This window comes from Macaca thibetana, chromosome 2 (genome assembly GCF_024542745.1).
Source record: "Macaca thibetana thibetana isolate TM-01 chromosome 2, ASM2454274v1, whole genome shotgun sequence".
In the NCBI taxonomy this organism is placed as follows: Eukaryota; Metazoa; Chordata; class Mammalia; order Primates; family Cercopithecidae; genus Macaca; species Macaca thibetana.
The window spans coordinates 123341107-123362005 of NC_065579.1; the positions used below are offsets into that span (position 1 = coordinate 123341107).

Consider the following 20899-nt stretch of genomic DNA (forward strand, 5'->3'; position numbering starts at 1 on the left):
GGTGTATACCCAAAGGATTATAAATCATGCTGCTATAAAGATACACGCACACGTATGTTTATTGCGGTACTATTCACAATAGCAAAGACTTGGAACCAACCCAAATGTCCATCAATGGTAGACTGAATTAAGAAAATGTGGCACATGTAAACCATAGAATACTATGCAGCCATAAAAAACAATGAGTTCATGTCCTTTGTAGGGACATGGATGCAGCTGGAGACCATCATTCTGAGCAAAGTATCACAAGGACAGAAAACCAAACACCGCATGTTCTCACTCACAGATGGGAACTGAACAATGAGAACACTTGCACACAGGGTGGGGAACATCAGACACCAGGGCCTGTCATGGAGTGGGGACCGGGGGAGGGATAGCATTAGGAGAAATACCTAATGTAAATGACGAGTTAATGGGTGCAGCAAACCAACATGGCACATGTATACCTATGTAACAAACCTGCACATTGTGCACATGTACCCTAGAACTTAAAGTATAACAATAATTATTATTATTATTATAAAGACTCTGGTTTCCAGGTAGGGCCTTCTGTGGTTTCTAGGTAGGGGTCTTCTCTACCACATTCACCTGAGTAATGAGTATTATCATAATAACACCTGCTTCAGGAGTTCCCCTCCCCCTCCACCAAGCAGAAATTAATTTTCTTAATTTTGTTATTTCAAAAAAAAAAAAAAAAAAGGACAGCTTTCGTTTCCCCACTCCTGGTAGGCATTTTCCTACTATAATTGAAAACACTGGATTATGTGAGTATTTCTTTCTGTCTCAGCCCATCTCTCAATACAAGCAGATGAATAATCCCCCCACTAACACAGGATTAAGAACACATGCATTTTGTATAAAGACTTTAGGATAAGGCACAGAACAACCATTTTTCCATCAGAACCACCAAGTGGCTATTTTATATAACATGAGTTTACCTGTGTGCATATATTTGTATATATCCACATTTAATTTGTCATTTCATCATAGACTTGATGAGCAGAAGTCTAGACTAGATAGCTAGAGCTCAGATAACATGTCCAAACTCCTCACTGAAAAGCTGAGAATGCTAAGGCCTGGGGAGGAAGGTTGGCAGACAGGGCCTTTTTAGTTAGTGAAGTTCTCAGATGATGTTGATAAAATTACCGCAAGGCGAGTTCCAATCCTGCAGCCCTGGAGCATCTGCCAGTTTTCCCAGGGGGCATCATTTGCCATCTGGTCTCACCCTTCTCACTGAGGGTCTACATCTCAGACTGTCAACTCATCACAGGGCCAAGCATTCTGGGGTTGTAGACCTCAGTGGCCATTGGCATCATGGCATCTCAGATTAAAGTTTGGCACCTACACAAAGCTTTCTCTGGGGTACATGGGCACATGGCCTTGGCTTCCTATATGTCTGCATCTTCTTCCTCCTCTTCCTCCTCTCCCTGCCACCTTGCTGTTTATTGAGAACTTGCCAGGTTCCAGGCATTAAGTGTGCTTTCTTACATTTCCCTGGGAAGAAGCTCCCCTGACTGCTCTACCCCTCAGTATAAAATGTTTCTCTTGGTCAGGAACATTGTTGAGTTTAGCCTAGACAGGGCATGATGGCTCACACTTGTAATCCCAGCACTTTGGGAGGCCGAGGCAAGCAGATGGGTTGAATCCAGGAGTTCAAGACCAGCCTGGGCAACATGGTGAAACCACATCTCCACTAAAAACAGAAAACAAATTAGCTGGGCGTGGTGGCACATGCCTGTAGTCCCAGCTACTTGGGAGACTGAGATGGGAGATCATGTGAGCCCAGGAGGTAGAGGCTTCACTGAGCAGTGATCGTGCCACTGTTCTCCAATCTGGCTGACACAGGGAGACCCTGTCTCAAAAAAACTTTAGTCTAAAGCTGCCTTCTCACATATTTAAAGTTCGGCCTAAAAGTTTCTATGTACACAGGAAACTGTATCCTAGATGGAGGTGTAAACAGATTGTAGCCTACTCTTGTGCCAATCACAGGGGCAATCGAAGGAGGCCAACCATGTTAAAACAAGAAAAACACCAGGCTGTAACTAATCTGGCTGTTTCTTTACGGCTTTCTGTCTATCACCTTCCTTTTTCTGTCCATAAATCTTCCACCGTGTAGCTGCACTGGAGTCTGTCTGAGCCTGCTCTGGCTCCGGAGACTGCCTGATTCCCGAACGTCCTTTGCTCAATTAAACTCTGTTACATTTAATGTGGCTGAGGTTTTCCTTTTAGCAACATGTTCCTTCCCTTCAGGGCACTTCTCTCCCTTTTTCCTCACATACCCCCACTTGTGTGATTATCTAACTAATATCAGTCTCCCCTATTCCTTACCATCGTGTTCTCAGCAGAGTGCCTCATACCTGGAATGACCAAATAGCTCCTCACAACCACCTGATGAGATTGGGCCCCTTAATACCCTCTAATTACAGATGAGAAAACTGAGGCTCAGTGAGCTTAAGTGGTTTGCCTTAGGTACACCTGTAAAAAGTAGCAGCACGGGGCCCGTTTGAGGCCAGAGCCTATACTTTCACCCGTCTCCCACACTGCCGCTCCTCATGAGTCTGCAAAACCCCTCTAATTTCTGTCAAGATGTCGTCTGCATGCACTTGCCAAACATCACTACCTTACGGAAGACTGTCGGTGGATGTCAAGATGTCTCAATGGGCGGAGCGGGTGTTATCTTCAGGCTAATTTGGGTTTTCTTCCAAGGGTCAGGCACAGATCCTAACGGAGTAAGTCCAAAATCTGCTATGATGTCTTACCACATGGGTCTTCACTTGGACAAGACGCTGTTACCCAAGAAGCAACTAGTCAAGTCATTTCTACAGGATTCCTGGCTGACGGGTGCTATTAAGTTTCAACAGGAAAGCAGACTTTTACACTACAGACTTTTAAATGCTATTAAAATTAAAAAGAAGGAGGAGGAAGAAAGGAAGAAGAAGGAAAAGAAAGACAAAGAGAAGGAGAGCATATTTCCCAGCTATGGGCTCTTTTCACTACTTTAAAAGCAAAACCATCAAAGAATGGGCACCTTTCTCTGGGTATGACTTTTATCCCCTTGTCCTCTAGATTTATTGCTTGCACCATGTAGCTTCTACCATAAAACTCTTCTTTCCAACAGACTGCTATCTGAATTGCAAAAGCAAGACTCTCCAGTAACATATAATCTAGTAAAAAGTAAATATCATAGACTAATAAAGCGATTTCTGAAGGCGATTTATTTGCATAGAGATACCTGACAGGGAAAACCAAAATTCCATCTCAGAATCTGGTGATGATATACTATGAGATGCTCCATCATCACATCTTTTAATTTTGCAGAAAAGCAGTTGTAGCAACTGGAGGAGGAAAACCTCTCAGTCTCATTTCTGCAAGGTGAACCATAAACACTTCTAAAAGCCTCATGTGTAAACTCTCTCCCAGCACATTGCTGAATATCACTGGAATATTTGAAAAATGATACGTAGACAAAGGTATTTTTCTAGAGGATTCACATTTTTCCATCGATGTACAATTGCCCTTGCTGTGAATAAGTACTTGCTTTCTTTTCTCCCCATTTTCCACGTGCCTTAAGTGAAAGGTTGCTATGGAAGATGTTGACTTGTTTCCTTAGTTTTTCCATTTTCCTCCTCATCCTGCCTTCTTTTAGCTGGCTTTCAAATGTTAATCCTGGCATTTCCCTGCCTCGCCTTAGATCTGTTCAATGTGTTCCCAGTACTACTCTCATTTCACCTGTCACCTGCTTTATTTACATGTCTATACCACTTTAACTTCGGGTTTTCTTCTGGGACTTGCAACAGTCACGTTTAACTTCATCCCCTACCTGCTGATTCCTCATCCAATGGCCTTATATCAAACTGGCCTGATTTTGCTGGCACCTTTACTTAACACTGTGCTCAACTTGGATTTCCACCCAAGACAGGAGACACTTCAACTGAATTGTGTCCTTGCCATTTACTTTCCAGATTTCTCTGAAAACTACAATTACTTCTTACCTACTCTTGTTCTGCTGATTGAATGATCTCAGCTTCAGGGGAAAAAACACAGTGATGTAATTGGCTGGCATTCAACTTGGAGTAAGACAACAAAAGTCCAAGTCCCTCAACCTCAGTTTGCTTGCATCTCCACGGCATAGTATGGGGATAATACGCAGTGTTGGCGTTGCTGTAGCAGTGAAGTTCTTCCAGATTGTAAGGATGAGCTGATCCAATCCATAACCTAAATGTACTAGTGGCTTCATGGATAACTGGAAAGTGACTCATAATTGTACCCCATACAGGAGGAGCCCCAATAGCTCAGATCTGGTGTCTTTGTCCCAGGAACTTTGGCATTCTCTTTGTATCTCACCTTCAAATGTCCCCAGCAGAATGGCTCTGGATGGGTCATTTATTTACCATTTATCTCACAGCCTCTTGATTGAATAGACTTTGGCTCAGCTGTTGATTCCTGGTCCAATTAACAAGGACCAGGTAGCACAGTTGATTTAACTCAACAAATAAGATACAACTGACCAGAACAACTGCATGGTGAAGGCACTGCCTGGGCCCCCTTTCCCCAGAAGGGGGCTTTAGCCATGGCAAATGCTTAGGGTAGCCTGCCTGGAGTGGGATTCTTGCAACACCAATCCTCATACCTCTTGAAGAAAAGATTCCATGGTCAAATAAACTTGCACGCAGTGCAGTGGCGGGATCTTGGCTCACTGAAACCTCTGCCTCCTGAGTTCAAGCGATTTTCCTGCCTCAGCCTCCCGAGTGGTTGGGACTACAGGTGCATGCCACCATGCCCGGCTAATTTTTATATTTTTAGTAGAGACGGGGTTTCCTCATGTTGGCCAGGATGGTCTCAAACTCTTGACCTCGTGATCAGCCCGCCTCAGCCTCCCAAAGTGCTGGGATTACAGGCGTGAGCCACCATGCCCGGCTGTAACCTATTTTTTATGGAACATCTTATGGACACTCAGTGGAAGATACTTTGGCAAATTCTGGCTTAGACCTCATGAACTGTCTACTGCCACCAGCTTCATCAGTGTCTCCAGAACAGCAGTTCCCAACCCCTGTACATCAGAACCACCTGGGAACATTTAACAAAATATAGTCAGCCAGACTGTGCCACTAGGGATTCTGATTTACTTGGTCTGAGGAGAGGTCTGGAGATCAGAATTTAAATGCTTCCCAGGTATTAGACCCTTAAATAATAACTCTATGTGTAATAGCGCAATAATAGCATTTACTAAACATGTTTTGTGCCAGGCACTAGGTAAGTGTGACATTATTCTCTTAATTTATCCTTATAGGAACCCTGCCTAATGTATATTACCACCAATCTACAAGTAAAAAAATATAACCTAGAAAACCAACATAAATTTGGTCTGAAGAATTGAAGAGTTCATGTGCCAGCTATAGATCCTAAATAGAACTAGAGTCCTCATCAAATTATCTACCAAGTCAAAAAGAATGCATTCCCCTAAGCAGCTTCTGTCACTAGAAATCATCTTCTGAGAACCAAGCACTCTTCCCACAAGATGATCAGGAGATATTATACAGGATCCAGCTATTGGCGGCAGCTAAGCAATTCCACACTTAAACCTGAAAGCCGTCCGTGATCATTTTCCCACATTCCCTCAAATCAGGAATAACAAAAATCCATCACACTCAGAAGAAAGGCCTTACTCCTAACACTCAGGTGCCTGGAATCTACAATGAAATTCAGACATCGGGCTTCAGACCACCCAAGAGGCCATTTGGAAGGGCTTGACTGCCACCTTGTGGTCCTGTGCACTACCAGCCAAGGCGAGGGCACACAGCCAGCGAGAAAGAATATGTGAGCAAACTGCTTTAACCCACTTCTGTTTTGACAAGAACGGTTATAACATCTTTTGACATGGCCCAGTAAGCTGAAAGAGAACAAAGGTATTAAAATATTCTGGCAACAGCCCTTGCTTGGGAGCAGGTTATTTTAAACAATTGCTTTCTCCAGGGCAATCATACCTGAGTTGATTTGTGTATATGTTCCTAGTTTAGAAAAAGTATTTTCCATATTTTCTCTCTACTGACTAGGTTTCAAAAAATAACTATTTTGGGCCAAGAGTGGTGGCTCACACCTGTAATCCAAGCATTTTGGGAGGCTGAGACCAGAGGATCTCTTAAGCTCAGAGTCTGAGACCAGCCTGGGCAACATAGTGAGATCCCATCTCAACAAAATATGAAAAATTATCCAGGCCTGGTGGTGCATGCCTGTAGTCCCAGCTACTTAGGAAGCTGAGGCAGGAAGATCACTTGAGCCCAAGAGTGACCTATGATTGCGCTGCTGCACTCCGGCCTGGGTGACAGAGGGAGACCTGTCTGAAAACAAACTAAGAAACAAAACAAAAAATTCATTTTGTAGCGGCAAGAAAAGGCCCAACTACAGGACTGTTTTCTCCATGTTCTATATCCCCCAACTAATTTCTCCCTTATCTTTCCCTTCCTTCTTCCCTTCCTCCCTTCCTTCCTTCCTCCCTTTCTTTTCTCCTCGACCTCCTTCCTTCCTACATTACATGTAAACATCCCTATCTAACTCGAAATTCCTTCACCAAGAAAGCCCTATGTCCAATCCTTCTGCTACTGACTGTGTGACTTTGGCCAAGTTCCTTAACCTCTATTTAAACATCTTAGAAGAATGGTTTTTACATTTCTAAAAGACTGCAGGAGGAGGGCAACAAATAATAACACGCAACAGAGACCATATGTGGCCCACAAAGCCTAAAATATTCACTATCAGCCCTGTACAGTGTGCTGACCCCTCCCCTAGACTTCTACCATGTGAAGTACACAGTACAAACTGTAAGTATTCTTTAAAAATAGACATTAAATCTGAATCTTAAGGAGATTTTAGATGCAACTTCCAGTTGACAGGAAGCAGGAGGGAGAGTAGGACAAGCTAAACGCACCACCTTGGCACCACCTCACCTGCTGAGCTCCCCTCCAGACTGGAGCACTCAGTCCCCAGATTGCTTGAAATGTGGCCGCTGATGGTTCACAGCTGAGCTCCTCACCAGGCCTTGCCCTCAAATGAAGGGAGTGGCCTTGCTAAGGCCCCACCCTTCCCTGGGATGGCCCCTATTTGAACTTGTTATGTGCATTTCTTGCCTCATCTGGGGACCTCACTGAAGGACCACACCAGCTCTACAGCACCCCACTGAGGCCTCACCTGACATTGCCCCTCTATTTCTCCCTCTGCCCAAGCCTGGACCCCTTACATCCTCACAGGTATTGTGAGAACCTTCCCCCGCAAAAAACTATCTGCATTCAAATCTCCATCCCAGAGTCTGTTTTCCTAAGCCATCCCTCCACACCATATTCTCAGCATAACAGCTGTTATGAGATAAGGCAGGTCTTTACCCCTTTACTCAGATCCCTTCAATGGCTTCCATCTCATCAGAACCGTGCCATCTACACCCTTGTTGCATTATTGCTTGACTTCGCCTCCTACTCCTCTGCCCTTGATCACACCAGCGACACTGGCTTCCTTGCTGTTCCTCAAACATACCAGGCATGCTCCTGCCTTGGGGCCTTTGCACGTGCTCTTCTAGCTTCCTGGAATGCTCCTTTTCCAGTTGTCTGCATAACTCCATCCCTCATCTCCTTCTAGTCTTCAGTCAATGAAGACTTCCCTGACCCCCTACTTAAGTGTGCAGGACTCCACCGAACCCCAGACTCCATATCCCTCTTTGGTTTCTCCATAGCATGTATCAGAATCTGGCACACTGTACATCTTATTTATGTTAATGTCTGTCGCCACCAGAATGTAAGCTCCATGAGGGCAATGACTTTTATCTAGTCGTTTCTTTGCTATATTCCCAGAACTTAGAATAGTAACTGATACAAAGTTGCGGCTCAGTCAATATTTATTGAATGAACAAGTAAATAAATGAATGGAAGACTGTGAACGTGGAATCAGAAGGCTTTTGATCTTTAGGGAAGTCCCATAACTTCCCTAAAGTGGAATGGAAGACTTCCCTAAACAAATGGAAGACTGTGGATGTAGAACCAGAAGGCTTGTGATCTTTAGGGAAGCATTCTTCACATGAAAAACAGGAACCATAATTCTCATGTCATTTTGGTAATGATTATACAATGTACCATTTATAGAGGCATCATGTAATAAACTGCTAAATAAAAGGTACAATTTTTGATCAAACTGAATTCTTCACCAGAGAGGTACTTAATTTTTATAATCTAAGAGCTACCAGATTGCCAAAAAGGAAGCACAGAAACATTCAGACACAGAAAACCTTACCAATGGTTCTGATATTCAAATAAGATATAAAACGATTTATTCCAAAGCCATACCCAAAACATACAATGAAATGCATCCCTGTTAAAGACTTAATAAAAAGAGCAATCTTTACATTTTATAAGGTGAAGAACTTCTGTTCCCACAAAAAGTCTCATGAAAGTTAATTCCATAAAGTGTCAAATGTATTTTCCTGTTTATATAAAATGTATTCTCTTTAAATGCAAAATATTCAAATACAGCATTTTATTTCGAAATTGTTCTCAATTTCTGAAATTCTCACTACTCTACAGCATCCCATTTCCACACGCTTCTTAAAATGAGGTAAGAAGACAAACGGTGAAACCTTTTTTTCAGAGCATTTTTTCAGAAGTCAATGCCTTGCTGACGCGAAGTACAACATGCTTTTGTCATTCCTTTCATCTGAAATATTTTCCCAGTGGTTACTCAGTATTTTGCACAAAAAAAAAACTTGCAATACCTGTCATTTAAAAATCTGTAACATGTAATTCTTTTTATACGATTTTAAGATCTGAATCAAAGCTATTGCTACAGTGATTCACTATTTTCTTTACAGGTACTTTAATAAATATTCCTCAATTCTAGAAGACTATTCAAATCCTTTAAAATGGGGGTCAGCAAACATCTTCTGTAAAGGTCCAGATATTTTGTTTTGTGTGTCATTTTTCTGATGCATATTTTTTACAACTGTAAAATGTTTTTAAAAAATTATTTAGCTATTCTGTAATTTGCTACCCCACTATTTTAAAAAATAGAACTAGTCTCTAAATTAGACTACTCAAGTGTTAATAAAATATAAACTTCACATTGTACAGTAAAATAAATCCACGGTTTCTGACTACTAAATTGAAAGTTCATAAGCAGTAAGAAATGAATCCCATTCAAAGAGTAGGGCTACATTCCAGATATTCTTTTTAATCAACGACACTTTCTTGTGGCTTTTCACTTTGATTGAATGTCACACATCTGTAGTTTGTTTTTTCTTGGTCTTACTTTTTTATAGAGAAAAATTATCCTCATGAGGCTAATTTGAAGTTTTTGAAATTAAAGACTAGAATACTTTGATGCTGACAGAGGTAGATGCACACACACTGGTATATGCAGTTACAAATACTCACATAAAATGGAAACCACTATTTCATATACAAATTAATCACAAATGCACTCCATGGCTAAGGAGGAATCAGTGGAAACCAGATAGAAGGTATGCAAAACAGTCCTACAGAATATTCTAATTTTCTTTTACCACATATAGTTGCTACATTTTAGGAAAACATGATTTGAATATGAAACATGTAAATATAAATTAATATAGTGGCATGATTTATTCAGGTTCTTGATGCATATAAACTGGAGGTGACTAAACTGATCTATATAACATGGTCCTATAGCTTGGTACTGAGAATCACAACTCTGCGTGTGTGTGTGTGTGTGTGTGTGTGTGTGTGTGCGCGTGTGTGTGTTGCATGTTTTCCTTTCCTACTACAAACAGTGTTATAACCAGATTATGGCAAATAAAAGAAGAGTTGTAAATTTACCCAAATATATCATAAACAAGTTGGAACACTCTGGAATTACAGTCATATGATATTCTACAAAAATATTTACAAATTCTAAAGCTGAAAAAGTTGAAAACTTTGGTATCCGTAAAAAGAGAAAGTTCAGGGCCATGCGTGGTGACTCACACCTGTAATCCCAGCACTTTGGGAGGCCAAGGTGAGAGGATTTCTTGAACCCAGAGTTCAAGACCAGCCTGGCCAACATGGTAAAACCCCGTCTCTATCAAAAACACAAAAATTAACCGGGCGTGGTGGTACACGCCTCTAATCCCACCTACTTGGGAGGCTGAGGCACAAGAATCACTTGAACCCAGAAGGCAGAGGTTGCAGTGAGCTGAGATCATGCCACTGCAGTCCAGCCTGGGTGATAGAGTGAAACTGTGTCTCAAAAAAAAAAAAAAAAAAAAAAAAAAAAATTAGCCAGGTGTGGTGGTGCAGGCTGTAATCCCAGCTACTCAGGTGGCTGAGGCAAAAGAATCGCTTGAACCTGGGAGGTGGAGGTTGCACAAACTGAGATCATACCACTGCACTCCAGCCTGGAGTTAAGCAACCTATATCTTTAACGTTATAAAGTCAGCTTCATGAAATTTGGGCTTAGAAAAATCTATTAGGTTATATATATCTATTAGGGTTTTTTTTTTCTGTTTCAGAAAAAAAAAAAAGAAAGAAAGGTAAAGTGTACCAGGGAGTCCATGCTCAATTTTTGAACTATAAAAAGATTTCAGTGCAAAATTATTGCTATTGATAAATAGCAATGACACAAAAACCACATGAAACACTTAACGTCTACAAAACACATAACAATATCCTGAAGGTATGTTTTGGCATAGAAAAGGTAATTCGGGGATAGGAAATAACAGATTGCTTTACTGATTTAATTCTAAGTCTGGGTGCTGGAGTGTTTAAACACTCTCTTTTTGCAAACAGACTCAACATATTTATAGCTCATCACGTTTCTTCTTAAATGGCCACTTTGGGTGTTGCAATACGTGGTCTGCAGCCTGAAGGACAAGATACATAAATTCTTCTACATCGAAAGAGTAGTTGGTGAACTTCGGGTGCTCCCCCAGGGTTGGATGGTGGCCCTGCGAAAACAAACCAAAACACGAATCCATAACTCACTAAGGGCATGGTTTTCTCTACAGCAAGAAAATTATGTTACTTTGGCTAAGGCAACTAATTTATGTTCTACATCAGAGACCAGCAAACTTTTCCTGTTAAGGGCCAGAAGATAAATATTTTCAGCTCTGCTGACTCTAAGGTCTCAGTCACAGTTACTCCACTCTGTCACTGAAGTGCACGAACAACTAGAGACAGCGCATAAACAGACAGGCATGACTGTGCTTTCTTTACAAAAACATGTCATGGGCTGGATTTGCCCACAGGGCTGTTGCTTCTTGATCCCCTCTCTATATATAATCTAGTAGATTTTTCTAAGCTCAAATTTCACGAAGCTGCCTGTACAACATTAAAGATACAGGTTGCTTAATTCCCCCTTTTCTCCTATTTGCAAATATAAAATAAAACAATTCAGTATTCCAGAGAACAGTTTATCTTTGCAGCACTCAAGTTCAATAACTGTTTTTCATATCAATAATTGGATACTTTAAACCAATTAAAAATGAAGCAAGGTAAGTTTTGTGATTGAACTTTACCTTATCCTGAGGAAAGACTTTGTTCTGCCTTTGCCAAGTGATGTAGTGAATGCCTCTCAGCCTGGCCAAGTCTAAGTAACAGCGTTCATCTTCACAGTTGTACCTAAGGACACAAGGGTGTCACAACATGAGGCTTTTGTCCAAGGTTTCTGCCAAATCAACAACTCTCTGTGAAAATAAAATGCAGCTCCCAAATATGTCCTTGCAAAAGGTTGTAAACAAGACTGAGGAAGATAGTAAACAAGACTGAGGAAGAGAAAGTAAAAATATTCTCTGAACTAAATGAACTTAACTTTTAAAAAACAAAATAGGGTCATGGAATGGAAAGAACTGACCTTGTTCAGTAGGGCCTGCTGCCTATGAACTTGACATCACCTTATAATACCTGTCTTCAAATGTATTTAAGTGGCAAGGGGGATAGGTAACACTTCCAAGGTCATATAACTAAATAGTGAAGGATGCAAAAGTAGAACCCAGGTCCATTAGACTCTAAGGCTTGAGTTTTCTCAGTTACATTTCTCTCCCTTCTCTCTCCTTTTTTCCATCCTTCCTTCTCTCTCTATAGGAGAAATGACAGAGACAGAATCCATTATCTGGCTATTTCTCTACATATATCATATATATTTTTGAAATGTTTTGCAGGGCATTGGAAGTTCATGACAACTTTTTTTCCTAAATAGCCTCCTATATAAATACAGAGTCAAATCATTTTTCAAATGAAACCATAGAATCCAGATATTTAGCATAATGGGGGGAAACAGGTAACAGTAACTGCTATTAGTGTCTCAAGAACTAAAATGGAACACAGTGTCAATAGCAGAATTATTATGAGAGGGAAGGCCATGTCTCCATAAACGAACCACTGAGTTAAAAGCATGCCCTGGGCAAGTCACTAGCACCCAAGGGCCTCAGTTTCCCTGTGTATGGGATCAGCAAGCACTAAGTGAAGTGATTGGCTTGTGTTTTGGAGCTATGTTGTGCATGAGCCATAAATGCTTTCTTTTAACACAATAACTACACTGTTTGCAAGAAGACGCTCAGAGTTTGGGAGGTATGCAGGAACAAACTCAGAATAAGGAAACCACAGATTCACATCTTCCGTATCATGCTGGGGATGGGAAGATGAAGGGGTAATTGGCTTACTAAGCGCAATGGCAGGCTACGGACTTTGTATTTTTAGCTTCAGGCCTTTTTTCTTTCCAGATGTCTATATGATGTGACTTCTGTTTTTGAATGATTAAATATTAAGCCTTTTGATGCTCAGCATGAAAGCCTTAGCATGCATAAAAAGCATTATCAGTTGCTTCAATGTAAAACTGCCTCCAAACACTTACAGTTCAAATACAGCAGCCCAGTCTGGAAGGAAAAGTAAATGGGTCAGACCAGCTCCATGCATTCCAATAAATATGTCTGTGTTGTGTGTGATCCTCAGTTGATCCAAAAACCCAAGTTCTCTGTGAACATACAGAGTAACACGAGAGAGATGGGGAGAAGGGAGAAGTATCAGGTTGAGTTAGTTCATGATTCACAGTAAGGATATTTATAAAAGTGTATTGCCCATTTTAAACCACATTCCATTTTTAGAAGCATTTTTGCCAATTTCAAGTGCTCTCTAGTAATTAATAAATTTCTTAATAATTTAACATATTTTCTAAGTAAGCTCACCTATCCTTTTAGGTTTAAGCATATTTAGTTTTAAAGGAAACTTTAACATCTGTCTTAAATGGAAAATCAGTGACATATGACATTAACAAAATTGTAAAAATTGACACAATCAAACTAAGTAGTGTTCAAATCGAGATAGATACTATTGCAAGACAAAGCTCAGAGCCTGAGGCCTGCTCTTTCTTCATGAAAAAGAGAAATTGGCAAGTGTTAAAGAGATGTTATGACACGCTAGCACTAAATTAAAAACTATTTCCTTAGGATAATATAAGGACTTCTCAAAAAGAAAAATTTCTCCTTGTGTGATTTAAGTTTTTTAATGCCAGCTGGGTACATCCAAAATTATCTCAGATACCATCAAGGCATTATCCTGCCTTTGGAACAGACAAATACGCAATTTTATGCATGTTAGGACTGTACAAGTGTTCTCTAAACCCAAGACACTAATAAGTGTGTAACCCTTGAACCAAAAATCAGTCCCCAAACAGTTCACTGAGGTGAGGCTAGGGAGAAATGTTGGAATAAGGGTGACACTCTGAATAAACAGAAAGAAATGAGATCTCCCAGCCCCATTTTACCCAAAGTAAAGAAAAAGAAATGATCAAGATTATTTTGGATCTAAGAAGGGAAGGTGAATTCCCTTTTACACCAGCTAATAACAAAACTCCGCAGAGGAAAAGGAAGACAGCTCCATGCGTATATGTATCGCAATAAGAACATGTGCCTCAGTTTCTCCAGGAATGTGAACTGGTGCCAAGGGAAGGACGGCCATTCACCCAGATGAACATACCCCTGGAGCTGCCAGTTGTGGAAACGCCTGTGGTCAGCACTCACCAATCCCCATGCTAACATGTTACTAATATTTCCCGCAGACTGGCAAGATACGAATTCATTGTCATTCTTGCTTATCTGAGAAACTACAACATATCCTTAAAAGCCAGTCAATGATACAACCTCAGAGGTGCCCTCCCCAGTTCCTTCCATTTCTTCCCAGCCTCATCTCAGTGAATGGTTTTGGGACTGATGTGGGGGCCCCATCTTGGCTCACTCATTTCTTCAAGCAACACTGACACAACATTTCTTCAGCACTGCAGAGTATAATCTGTAAAATGGGACTGGATGGGCCAACTCAGAAGACTGTTGAAAGCATGAGATGAGATAAATAATAGCTGTTTTTACGATTGCTATTTATCTCTATTCAGTGTCTGAGATCCTCAAGACCAGGGCTATGCCATCCGCCATAATGGGATGGGATTCCTACTGCTGAGACTGGCGACCAGCTCATGGGTCCCCAGTAGAGATTTACTGCACAAATGAACTAATGTATGATGAATGAAGTGCAAAGCTCCCATGCTTACATTCTCTGAAATTAAGTGTATCTATATTAGATACCCACATGCTGGGACGTGTACTTCTTTTAACTGGAAAGTCTTCATAGTGTTAGATTTGGGAAACACAGCTGTGATTGCAGGTGGACATGGAGACAAAAGTTTTCACTTTTCCTTTTGATCTTTTCTATACTGCTTGACTTTTTCAACCAGAAACATGTACTACTTTTACCAGTAAGATGTAATTCTAGCAACAGGAATTACCTAAACTGTGAATAATAGACATATTCTGTCTTTCTAAGTCTTTTAGTTGTATTAAGAGTTTTAAAAGAAATGTAAATATTTCATAACATTTTTTAAAATTTCATGTTATTCTGACCCTCAAATTATCCCCATATAAATAATTTTAAGTCAGATGTTGAAATCTGGCAGCAGGCAGGGCAAATTAGGTTTATAACATCTGTAAATTTTGAACTAGTTGCCCTTTTTTAAAATTTTTTATTTTTTGGAGACGGAGTCTCGTACTGTCACACAGGCTGGAGTGCAATGGTGCGATGTCAGCTCACTGCAACTTCCACCTCCCGGGTTCAAGCCATTCTCCTGCCTCAGCATCCTGAATAGCTGAGACTACAGGCACATGCTGCCACACCCGGCTCATTTTTTGTATTTTTTAGTAGAGATGGGTTTCACCATGTTGCCCAAGCTGGTTTCCAACTCCTGAGCTCAGGCAATCTGCCCTTCTCGGCCTCCAAAATGCTAGGATTACAGGCATGAGCCACCGTATCCAATCTGCTAATTTTTTAAAATTATGAAATTTTAGGCCGAGTGTGGTGGCTCATGCCTGTAATCGCAGCACTTTGGGAGGCAGAGGTGGGCGGATCACTTGAGGTCAGGACTTCAAGACCAGCCTGGCTAACATGGTGAAACCTCATCCATACTGAAAATATAAAAATTAGCCGGACATGGTGGCACATGCCTGTAGTCCCAGTTACTCGGGAGGCAGAGGCAGAAGAAATACTTGAACCCAGGAGGTGGAGGTTACAGTGAGCCGAGGTGGCACCACTGCACTCCAGCCTGGGCGACGGAGCAAGACTCTGTCTCAAAAACAAACAAACAAACAAACAAAAAATTTCTGAAATTTTAAATGAAAATCTGAATTCATCACTTCTTTTGAATAAGGAGATGGAGTCCCAACATCAGGCCCCAGAAAGAAAAAGAGTAACTGCCCTTGTTCCCAGGGCCCTCACCTGCCCATTTCATTCATTTATAAGATCTACTTGTCCCTTCTGGGCCTACAAATGCCAATGACTCCCACTGGAAAAATGCTTTCTAGCCCCCTTGACCTCATCCAAGCAAAAGTTGACAGTGTCTGCTGAGATTGGCTATTACTTACCTATACTTGTAATCAACAATCTGGACTTCAAATGTAGGTACTGTTTTCAGTGCATTTACAAGCTGGGAAAAAAGAGAAACATTTAGCATCTCTTTTCCTTCTTTCTCTTCTGTTTTTCCTTTATGAGTCCTAAAATTTCTTTTTTTGCATATACTATTTCAGAGATTAAATATCATTTCGTAACAACAACAACAAATAAAAAGAAAATAAATATCATTTGGGTCAACAGTTTTGAACTGTCATTAAGTTCAAATCCAGGCTCCACCTGTGAACACATGACTCTACCTCCCTCAATACCAATGCACTGTGTTGTTGTGAGGCTGAAAGGAAAAGAAAATTCATGGAAGCAAAGTGCTAGGCACAGAAATACACTAATCATTAACTGTTACTCCAGCCTTTACCTTAGAGTTTTTGTCCCATCCATTATCTCATTTCAGACAAACCACTAGTGCTTTGAACCTCATCCTCTGAAAATACTAAGGTCTTGGCAGAAAAACATTTTCAGTACTTCTACATAGAAAAACTATTACTCTTCTAGCAAACAGAAAGTAACAAAGCATTGTTAATCTGTTATGAAAAATATAGTCATGGTTCTCTGTCCCTCACAATTAGGTCATAGAGGATCACCACCATTCAGAAATGTCTGCACCTGAATCATGTTGCCTTGTGGCATGCACTACACTGCAATAGCAACATCAATAGTTGCATGTATCACTGACGGGGCATATAAGTGGTGCTGGCATTTCTAAGTGTGTCATTAGGCTTACTTCACTTAATCCTCATAAGAATCATACCAGTGGCCAGGCGCAGTGGCTCACGCCTATAATCCCAGCACTTTGGGAGGCCAAGGTGGGCAGATCACCTGAGGTCAGGAGTTCGAGGCCAACCTGACCAACATGGTGAAATCCCATCTCTACTAAAAATACAAAATTAGCTGGGTGTGGTGGCGCATGCCTGTAATCCCAGCTATTCAGGAGGCTAAGAGAGGAGAATCACTTGAACCCAAGAGATGGAGGTTACAGTGAGCCGAGATCATGCCATTGCACTCCAGCCTGGGCAACAAGAGCAAAACTCTGTCTGAAAAAAAAAAAATCATACCAAGTAAGTATTAGTACTATGCCCACTTGATAAATTACACAAGATAGGCTCAGAGAAGTGAAATAACTTTCTCAGGATCTCACAGCTCCCAAATGCACAGCCAAAAATAAATCTAGGTCTTCTGACCCCAGAACCTGTGTTCTTAACCTTCTTAACCAGTGCGCTCTATTGTCCTGCTTACAGAAAGCAACAAGCAGTGACCAAGATTGAATCCCCCCCATGTCACTCACACACACATACACACACACACACACAGAGAGTCGTGACTGGAAATTTCTCTCTCCAGACAGCCCCTGAACTCTTATGAAGAGTTGAAGGGGTAAGAAGATTAGCATTCTGTTTTACAGGAGAGATGGCAGATGGCATAAGCGTTGGTCTTTTTTTTTTTTTTTTTTTTTTTTTTTTTTTTGAGACGGAGTCTCGCTCTGTCGCCCAAGCTGGAGTGCAGTGGCGCGATCCTGGCTCACTGCAAGCTCCGCCTCCTGGGTTCACGCCATTCTCCTGCCTCAGCCTCCCGAGTGGCTGGACCTACAGGCGCCCGCCACCGCGCCCGGCTCATTTTTTTTTGTATTTTTAGTAGAGACGGGGTTTCACCATGGTCTCGATCTCCTGACCTTGTGATCCGCCCGCCTCGGCCTCCCAAAGTGCTGGGATTACAGGCGTGAGCCACCGCGCCCGGCAAGCATTGGTCTTTTAACGAGATTGCCCACATAAAAGGAATCACGTGTGCTGAGGGTCTCAAGGTAAGCATGCCCTTTTTCATGACTTCTAGTTGCACGAGAAAGGTGGCCCTATCCCTTCCAATAGCTATTCAAACCCTGCAGTTGGGCAGGATTCCACAAGCCATGATTTAATGAGGCTATTTAGGTTGTATTATCTATTTATTAATCAAAGTATAGCCAAAGGTGCTTTCTTCCCTGCCCGGGAGCTGCCTTTCTAGTGAGATCCAATCCTCAGGACAGAAGCAGCCAGTTGGGTGCTCTTTGGTTTGGAGTTGGGGGCTGAATGATCAAATTTCACCTTTGGGCACCATCATCTGGGCAATGTGCATGACTGAATCTGAAAATCTCACGCCTGCATTAAAGCATCTACCAGCACCACACCTTTCTTTCTTTTTTTTTTTTTTCATTATACTTTTCAGTTCTAGGGTACATGTGCACAACATGCAGGTTTTTTACATATGTATACATGTGCCATGTTGGTGTGCTGCACCCATTAACTAGTCATTTACATTAGGTATATCTCCTAATGCTATCCCTCCGCTTTTCCACCTCCCCACAACAGGCCCCGGTGTGTGATGTTCCCCACCCTGTGTCCAAGCGTTCTCATTGTTCAATTCCCACCTCTGAGTGGGAGCATGCAGTGTTTGGTTTTCTGTTCTTGAGATAGTTTGCTGAGAATGATGGTTTCTAGCTGCATCCATGTCCCTACAAAGGACATGAACTCATCCTTTTTTATGGTTGCATAGTATTCCATGGTGTATATGCGCCACATTTTCTTAATCCAGTCTGTCACTGATGGACATTTGGGTTGGTTCCAAGTCTCTGCTATTGTGAATAGCACTATACCTTTCTACTGGACTTCTCTGCAGCAGCCTGATGCTGTTCCTCAGCCTGCCCCTTCCTGATGGACAGGGGCCAGAGGTAGATTCTGCCTCCTCTGAAATCTATTCGCTGTTTCAGTAGTAGCACACTCTGGCTAGGAAAGCAGTTTCAGTCCCCGACTACCTTGACTCATGTCCTCGTTACTCTAATCACCAGCTGGGTGACCTTAGGCATGTTTTTTAACCTCTGAGTCTCAGTGTCCTTGTCTAGGATAGAGGATAATAATACAATACCTACCTCATGGGTTTGCTGGGAGGGTTGGGGGGCACAATGTACAAAAGGAGCACACAATAATATGCGTGACCCCCAATTGCACTCAATATGTATGGTCCATACCAATATATACTGTTGATCTGTTGGCTACTGAGGTTTCCCATTTGTATACCCAACATTGCACTATTTGATACGTTATTTCTAGGTCTTTAAACACACACATACAAACACACACACCCTCCACACACACACTGCTCATTTCTTCCATCCACAGAGCTTACAATTAACACCTCATTATGCCATATGTTCATGTCCTCTGTAATCCATATGGGTCTCAGGAAGAGACGTTAATTACATAATTCTGATCAGCTTCTTAGGCAGCCAAATTAGTCTGTGTAAAATATTTTACCCATCAAAACATGACCCCCCTCCCCCAACTTCCCTCTTAATAAGTATTGTCCAGTTTGTTCCCACTTACCTGCTCAAGTTAAAAGCCTCAAATCACACTTGATCCTTGATACTTTTCCTGGCCTTCTCTAGTGTGAATGTACTTCTGCATTCCAAAAGTAAGTATCATAGGTCCTATCTCCAAAATATATCTTGAATCCATCTACCATGTCATCTCTACTGTCATCACTTTGGCTAAACGCTCTCCCCTGGGCCACAATAACAGCTTCTGATCAGTCTCCTTGCTCTCACTCTTGCAGGCAGAATGACTTAAAAATAAATGTCAATTCATGTCTCTCCCTCTGTATTTGTTTTCTATTTGCTGCTGTAACAAACTGCCACAAATCTAGCAGCTCAACACAACACAATTTATCCCCTTACAGTTCTGCAGGCCTGGAGCCTGACATGGGTCTCACTGGGCTAACATCAGGGTGTCAGCAGGGCTGTGTTCCTCCTGCAAGCTCCAGGGAAGAACCCACTGCCTTGCCTTTTCCAGCTTCTAGAAGCCCTCCACACTCCATGACTCAAGGCCTGCCCCCTTCATCTTCGAAGCCAGCAACATGGCATCTCTCTGGCCCCATTTCCCTTATATCTCCTTCTCTGACTCTCTTTCCTGCCTCCCTCTCCCACTTTTAAGGAAATGATGAACTGAGATCTGATCAGTGAGAAGAAGCCAGTGAAGAAAAGAGCTGTCCAGGCAGAGGCAAAAGTTCTCTGGCAGATGGATTTTAAGGCCCATTTTGTGATTTATACTGGGCTCACGTGGATAATCCAGGAAAATCTCCTTACTTTTAGGACAGTTGGTTGGGGACCTTAATCCCATCTGCAACCTTACTTTCCCTATGCCATGTAACCTAACCTGTTCGCAAGTTCCAGGGATTTGGATGTGGACATCTTTCGGGAGGAGGAGGAAGAGACATTATTCTACCAACAATGCCTTGCTTTAAAACTTCACAGTGGCTTTCCCCTACACTGGAATAAAATCCCTCTCCCACCAAGGTCTAGAAGGCTGATATGATCTGTGACCTCCCTGCCCCATGCCTAACTTCTTGGATATTGCCCCACCTCTCTCAAGATGTTACAGTCATATTGGTATTCTCTCTGTTTCTAGAATACTGAAAGCTCAGTCCACTAGAATACATTTGCCTCTGCCTGGGAGGCTCTTTCCCTTGCTAGATCCTTCTCTGATTAGGTCTCAGTCTAAGCAGTGTCTCTTTGATGCCCTCATGTGAGTACCAACCCCCTCCATCCACATTCCCAGTCTCTATGACATCACCCTGGTTCATATCCTTCGAAGCACTTATCACTGCCTGACATCACCGTACTTACTGACTTTTTTACTTACTTCTTATCTGTCTCTCACCTCTAGAGTGTAAGCTGCATGAGGTCAGGCACCTTCCCCATCTTTGCTCTACTCTATCTCCAGGACCTAGAACATGGCCTGACACATAGCAGGTGCTCAATTAACTATTGTAGAATAAATTCTTACTACTGAGAGGCTACCTTCAGGCCATGATGTTGTAGGTAGTGGACCTGCATGGTGATCTCATTGAGGTTAAATATAATTTATGAGTTGGTGCTACTGCAATGAGTCAGGATGCCGAAAATGCAGTTTCTAAGACATGGTCATGTAACAGAATAGAGA

At 41.8% G+C, this 20899-nt stretch overlaps 2 protein-coding genes across 7 annotated transcripts in view; one reads left to right on the forward strand and one right to left on the reverse strand.

The window, feature by feature from the left end:
- Positions 1-20899, forward strand: part of ARL6IP5 (ADP ribosylation factor like GTPase 6 interacting protein 5) — an 808776-nt gene that overhangs the window by 667580 nt on the left and 120297 nt on the right. The gene's annotated exons all lie outside the window — the stretch shown is intronic.
- Positions 8284-20899, reverse strand: part of EOGT (EGF domain specific O-linked N-acetylglucosamine transferase) — a 40696-nt gene continuing 28080 nt past the window's right edge. For all 5 annotated transcript variants that reach the window (XM_050781294.1, XM_050781297.1, XM_050781296.1 and 2 more), the window contains 4 exons: positions 15893-15954; positions 12841-12960; positions 11507-11609; positions 8284-10936 (listed from right to left, as the gene is read on the reverse strand). In XM_050781294.1, coding sequence (XP_050637251.1) covers positions 10790-10936; positions 11507-11609; positions 12841-12960; positions 15893-15954 — 432 coding nt within the window. In that variant the 3' untranslated portion in view covers positions 8284-10789. The remainder of the gene's footprint in view (positions 10937-11506; positions 11610-12840; positions 12961-15892; positions 15955-20899) is intronic.